The 6,869-nt window shown below is 32.1% G+C and overlaps 1 protein-coding gene across 1 annotated transcript; it reads left to right on the plus strand.

Moving 5' to 3' along the window:
* The first annotated feature begins 837 nt into the window (after nucleotides 1-837).
* Nucleotides 838-1,428, plus strand: LOC130810752 (protein FAR1-RELATED SEQUENCE 9-like). The gene has a single exon (XM_057676885.1). It carries the CDS (start codon nucleotides 838-840, stop codon nucleotides 1,426-1,428), a length of 591 nt encoding a protein of 196 aa, XP_057532868.1.
* Nucleotides 1,429-6,869: the final 5,441 nt, after the last annotated feature.

A 6,869-nucleotide genomic window follows, 5' to 3' on the forward strand; every position in this document is an offset into this window, starting at 1 on the left:
AATATAGGACCGGTGAAATCCTTTAGATTGTTTAACGAAAATGTTGGGGGTTATGAGAATGTGGGAGTGACAGTGCAAGAATATCCATAAGGATTTGAAAAAATATATTAAAGGAGATGATGGGAAGATGTTGATCGAGAATTTTATCAGAAAAAGAAATATTTACACGGGGTTTTATTTTGATTATGCTTTAGATGAGGAGGACCACATTTCACGTTTATTTTGGGCCGATGCGATAAGTAGGAAGAATTATTGCTTATTTGGAGAAATGGTTACTTTTGATTGTACTTATAACACCAATAAGTATAGCATGGTTTTAGCCCCTTTTACTGGTGTAGATCATCATAAGTGTTGTATTACATTTGGTATAGGTTTATTAGCTAAGGAAGATAGTGAATCTTTTGAGTGGTTATTTAGAACTTTTTTACATTGTATGGGGGAGTGTATGCCAACATATTTGATAACTAATCAAGACCCTGCAATGAAAATTGTGATTAAAAATGTATTTCCAAAGCAATACACAAACTTTGCATGTGGCACATTATGAGTAAAGTTACTGATAAAGTTGGACCAAAATTGAACAAAAATGACTTTTTGAAAGAATTAAATGGGTGTGTGTGGAATATTGATCAAGAAGAAAGTGAATTTGAGGAAAAATGGGAGGGAATTATGACCAAATATAATCTTTAGACAGATAAATGGTTTAGAAGTATATTTAGTATACGAGATCAATGGATACCCGCATATTTTAGGAATATCCCATTGAGGGGGATTTTGAGAACTACATTCTGATCGGAAAGTGTTAATAGTTTCTTCAACCATTTTTCATACCCTCACATGACACTTGTTGAATTTTATATGAGTTATGAAAGTGCAATGGATGCACAGAGGTACAAACAAGATAAGCTCAATGTTGAATCACTTCACACAAATCCACAATATAAAACACCATTGCCGATTGAAAAACATGCCGGTGAAGTCTATACTAGAAATTTTTTTTTTCTTTTTCAATATGAAGTTTATAAGTCTTGTTTCAAAACTTATATTCCAAATATTGAAAAGATTGAAAGTGTGGAAAGTATAGCTGTTTTGGACTCAACGGTAAGTAAGATGTACCAGGTGAAATTTATTCTGGGAAGTTCAATTGACGAGTTGAAGGTAGATTGTGATTGCAAGTTATTTAAACGGATAGGAATATTATGTTCCCATGCGATTTGTATTATGAGTGCAAGACAAATAACACAAATACCAAAGCAATATGTTTTAGATCGTTGGACGAAGCTAGCATTAAAGAAGCCTATTTTTGATTTGCATGGGAATCTGATTGAAGAGAGCAAAAAGTGTGACAACATGGGGAAGTTGTTGGGGGATGTTTGGTGTGAAAATTTCAATTATGTAGGTTTAGCTCAAAGGAGTGAGAGTGATTAACAATCACTTTTACAAAACCTAAAGGATATTAGTTGAAAATTGGAGGAAAGTGATGATCTGAGGGTGGACATTACTAAAGAGCAACAAATCGAATTATTAGTAGGCACAAGTTCATCTTCAACAATGGAAATACAAAACCCAATCCAATCAAAGAACAAAGGAAAAAGGCAAAGAATAATTGGGGAAAAGGAACAAACTATTGAGCAAAGCAAGAAGCCCAAAAGAAAGTGCAAAACTTGTGGTAAATTTGATTATCACGATAGTCGAAATTGCCCATCAACAACAGATACCCCGCTTAAGGTATGAAAAAATAGAATTTGCTTATATTTTAATGTATCCTCATTAATAATTTGATTATGTAAAAGAAAGTGAAAAATTTTTGGAAAATTTTGTTGCAAAAGTTAATGCTTCTATGTTATTAGAAAAAGATTCTAAGCCATAAAAGTTGTTAACAATAGCACCATTACTCTTCTTTACATAACAAAAGTAACTATAGTAATTAGATTATCTAGTAATGTTTTTTCAACCTTCCTTCAAACTTAACTTCATCTTTCTACAAGTAAAATCAAATGATACAAACTTTACCAAATGTTTCATACGAACTAAATATTTCACAACTTCATCTTTGTACAACTGAAAACTTCACATTAGAGAATCTTTGTTCTTCTGATAGAAACTTGTTTGGCAATGGAGGGTCTTTTATCCTTAAAATTGGACACCTCTTCTAAAACTTTAGATCTTTGTTTTTTAAAATCAGATAACACCAAAGATCCAACAATCTTACCTCTTGTAACATGTCTCAATGGAGCCTACATAAGAAGAAAATACATTTAATTAGAATGTTTTAATTATAATGTCATTTAAGCGTAACTGCATTCAATATCGGACACTGGAAATCAATTGTTCCCTCAAAAAACAGCATGCTCATCATCATGAATATATTGCTTTCAATGTTAGTCCTAGAAATCGTTTTTTAATCAGTGGAAACTCGTTCCATTTTCCATAGAGGAATAACATTAGTAGGTTGCATCTTATCATCAAAAATTGTTGACAGCAAATCATTTTACAAAACATTCATTTAAATATTTATTAATAAAAATTTCATATTCTTAGCAACATAGGCAAAGGTTTTTAAGATAATAAAATGTTACACATACCATAGTGTCACCTAACTTTCTAATTTGTTGTTCCGAAATAGCGGCATGGCTCACATTGTCATTCCATTGACCTATTCTTAACTTCATATAGAAAAGAAGTAAGAAGTAGTGACTACCCTTCAGTATCGGAACAACAATCTGTATATTATATATCATTGAATCAATATAATATCGAAAAACAGTGACTGCATAAGTACCGACTAACTATTAGTAACTATAATAACTAAAATAGTGACTATATAAGTTAATCATAAAAAAATATCTTACCAGATCAAACTTAGACAAATCAACTTTATTGAAATCCACCCATTCGACCCAAGAATCATAAACTACATCTATTTGTTGAGAACACCATTATTCTCAAAATCCAACAAAGTAAGCTGTAAAAATAAACAATAAAATAACTAAAAATAGTTCAAAATAGAATAAAAGTTAATTTAGAATAAAAGTGACAAAAAACTTACACTAGAAGTAGCACTAAAAAAGAACTTTTTGGAAGATTCCTTGTTCTTTTCATTTTGATTTAGTAAAAGACGCCAACAATCCACAACACTAATATGAGTACACTTTGAGGGATCCCCTAGAATATAAAACTCTTCCCTTTGAATTCTCAAATAGTCATCATAATTCAAAAGCAATAAACTGTCAAATAAAATGAATAAAATAAATATAATAATAAACACAAATTATGAATTAGAAAAACAAAAAAAACAAAAGACTCACCTATTGTCGAAACATTTATCAAAAACAAAACAATAGTCGACCGATTCTTGAAGCAACGAACCAAGAGTTCTCATGTATTTTTTGTTTGATTTCATTAGATGTGAAACATACGTAAATTTATTAATCACACCTCTAAAAGGAATAGAACACTTTTCCCTATCGTGTATCAACTTATTCTCAAAACCATGGCTTTCAAAAACAATGACATTATTTGCCACATCATTAACAACTTTATCCAATTCAACATCAAGTATATTATCTTTAAATACCTCATCCAAAAAAAATCCCCCAATACATCAGCCACATAATCATCACCCTTATTCGCTTGTACATTACCCTCATCGGCAACAATACCCTTATTCACCACCCTTGGAATAGAGGTGACCTATTTAACCGTGTCAACAATCTCATCAATTGTATTCAGCGCGGTAGGATTCATAAAAAAAACTTTGGGTTTGTGAAAAAGGTGTAGATGAGTTTGAAGGAACATCAAGTTGAGGGACAGGAGGAGAAGACAATGAACGTTTTTGTTCTAACAACAGTTTAATTTTCTCCATGTAAAACCTAGACACAACTTGAGTGTCCCTCCTCATGAGCATAAGCACCTCATATGTTTCCTATAAAAAGAAATAAGAAGTCAACATAAGTTAAAATGTTGTTCAAAAGAAAGTAACTATGTAGAAAAAGAAAGTAATTGTGTTAAAAAAGAAGTAACTATGACATATTATATAAAAAATATAAATACGAAGGCAACAAAAAAAGGTAAGATTATACTTACATCCCCAGCTAATCGGCGTATATCAGAATTTCGCATTGCATTCAAAGGCAACTAAAACTCAATTTTCTCATCGTTTTGCGGTGGTTGATCTCTGAAAGGTTCTTCATTTAGACTTAGATGTCCAATATCAATGTGGTTCACCTTTACCCCCACAGCTTGACCACTCTCAAAAACCATCGACTCATTCATAGGATATGTGCTCAAAATTATACCATTACCAAAATGATTAGCAGATATTTCGTCCTTAATTCTTTTGGATACATTCTTATCGGTCCAGTGAGATATAAGAAGTAAAGAGGATGGCACAGAGATATTCTTAAACTTCAAACGATGGAAATAAATAATTTCTAGCAAAACAATGCATCCACAAAAGAATTGCAACTTTCCTTTCCGATATCTAACTACAGATTTACAAAACTGATCCAGAACATACTTACACCAATTAAATGTAGTAATCTTAAGATCAATCGTTTTATTTTGGCTAAGGGCTAAAAAAGAAGAAATAGCATGCAAAACAAAAAGTTGCTTGAACTCATCCCCACCATTAGTCATCTTAGGGATCATACATTCAAGCAATTCTAAAGAAATTGCCGCATTCATATCTTCAAAACCAAAAAAAGATCTAAACTGTTGTTTCAAAGGGAAATCAGGATTATATTTGTTGGCACACCTTGAAACTACTTCTACATTTTTGTTTGGGTTCAATTGTAGACAAAACACATCATATACATCGTGTTTGAAAATTGGAAAGCACTTCAAGGAGTCTATGGAAAACATACAACTACCTGGATCAAAACTATCTACAAGCCAACCAAGCATCGTAGTTGGATTTCTACATAACTTCAAACTGAGAAGGCTCCCAAAACCAATTTATCTCACTGAAATTTTTCGTTTCTCAATGAACCCCTTCATCAATTTGATCAACTAAAAAGGTCTACTTTTTGTTTGAAATGTAGATTTCAACCTGTCAACAACAAGAAAATTATACAATGTTCATAACATCACATAAACAAATATAATTATACCAAGTCCAAAATTTAAATATATTCAAGAATTAAGGTATTAAAAAAAAAATCTTTGTTGTAAAAGTTAATGTTACTATGTTCTTAGAACAAGGTACTGTGTTATGACTAAAGGTTACTATGACTATGTACAGCAACTGTCTTCTCTTTTGTAAGTTTAAAAAAACTTTGCAGTAAATGCTAATGCTACTATGTTCTTAGAGCAAGATACTATGTTATGACTAAAGGTTATATGCTACTATGTTCTTAGAAAAAGATACTATGTTATCAGTAAAGGATACTATGACTATGAATAGTTACTGTCTTCTCTATAAAGTTAATCATATAGAATTACTAAATAACAGCCTCAGCATCACAACAATTAACAAATATAAGCAAAAAAAAACTAAAATTACAATGTTGGAATTCAAGATACTAGTGGATAAATTTACCTTATAGGCCTTTGTTGGACCTTGTCACTTTCTTCACCTCTCCTCGTTCTTGTGTTGACATTTTTATTTTTCAAATTTAACACATTAGTAGAGGTGGAGGGAATATCAACTTGATTTCTACAACCTCGTTGACGACCTGACCTCGAAGTTGATCCACCTCTTGTTTTTGCCATAACAACTAAAAAACATGTAATAATTGAAGTTGAAGTCATCATCATAAAAAATTTTAATACAACTATTACAACAGTAATTTGAAGTCATTTGCCAAATAAATATGAGCATAATCAGACAAAGCAATCTAAAGAAACCATAAGCATAGTCCTTTATTTAAACTTAACCCTACTCAGAGAAATCGCGGAACGAAGAATAAACCCAATGAAAAACCCTAAAATAATCTTCTGTGTGGAAACTATGATCCAAACAAAAAAATCACAGAATTAAACCAAATGAAAAGCCCTAAAAATCAAATACCAGAATAATACTCAAATAAAAACTAAAAACGGATGAATAAACCCTAAAAACACAAAATAATCAAAGTGGAAAAACTAAAATTGAAGATAAAGAAACGAGAGAAAATCGAATGAAATTGTAAAATACAACGAGAGAAAATCGCAGAATGAAAATCGAATAAATGAAAATCGCAAATAATGATCAACAAAATGAACCGAATGGAGGACGAACCTTCGAATGATTTTACTGAACATAATGGAGGATGAACGGCGATCCTTCGAATGATTTTACTTAACCGAATGGAGGACGAATGGAGGATGAATAGCGATCGAATGGAGGATGGATAGCGACTGAATGAAGGACAAATTCAATTGAGAAAAACAAAGAAATGAAGATGAGAGAGAAACACAAAGAACCCACTACAAAATTTTACTAAACCGGTTCAATTTTATTGAACCGGTTCAAACATAAACGTATATATATATATATACCGAACCCTAGCTTCACCATAACGAGTTCCAAGAACGACCAGCTAACTGAGTTATATGCCTTTTGGAAATCAAGCTTTATGAGAGTGCCCGGGATCTTCTTTTTTTTTCAGCCACCTAAGAGATTCATTTGCAATCCAAACCCCATCAAGTATCTGTCTGTTCATCACAAAGGCGCTTTGGGATTCGTCAATGAGTGTGGCAATCACATCTTTGAGACGGGAGGAGAGGATCTTGGAGATGATTTTGTAGAGAGCACCCACCATACTGATTGGCCTGTAATCCTCGATGGAAATTGGGTTATCAACCTTTGGGATTAGGGTAACCCAAGTGACATTCAGATGTCATACCGTGTGTGTGTATGTATGTGCATGTGTATTATATGTATATGT

The sequence above is a fragment of the Amaranthus tricolor genome, chromosome 4 (assembly GCF_026212465.1).
Source record: "Amaranthus tricolor cultivar Red isolate AtriRed21 chromosome 4, ASM2621246v1, whole genome shotgun sequence".
Classification (NCBI taxonomy): Eukaryota; Viridiplantae; Streptophyta; class Magnoliopsida; order Caryophyllales; family Amaranthaceae; genus Amaranthus; species Amaranthus tricolor.

Coding starts and splice junctions, on each gene's coding strand:
- LOC130810752 (XM_057676885.1), top strand. CDS start 838: ATGACACTTGTTGAATTTTATATGAGTTATGAAAGTGCAATGGATGCA.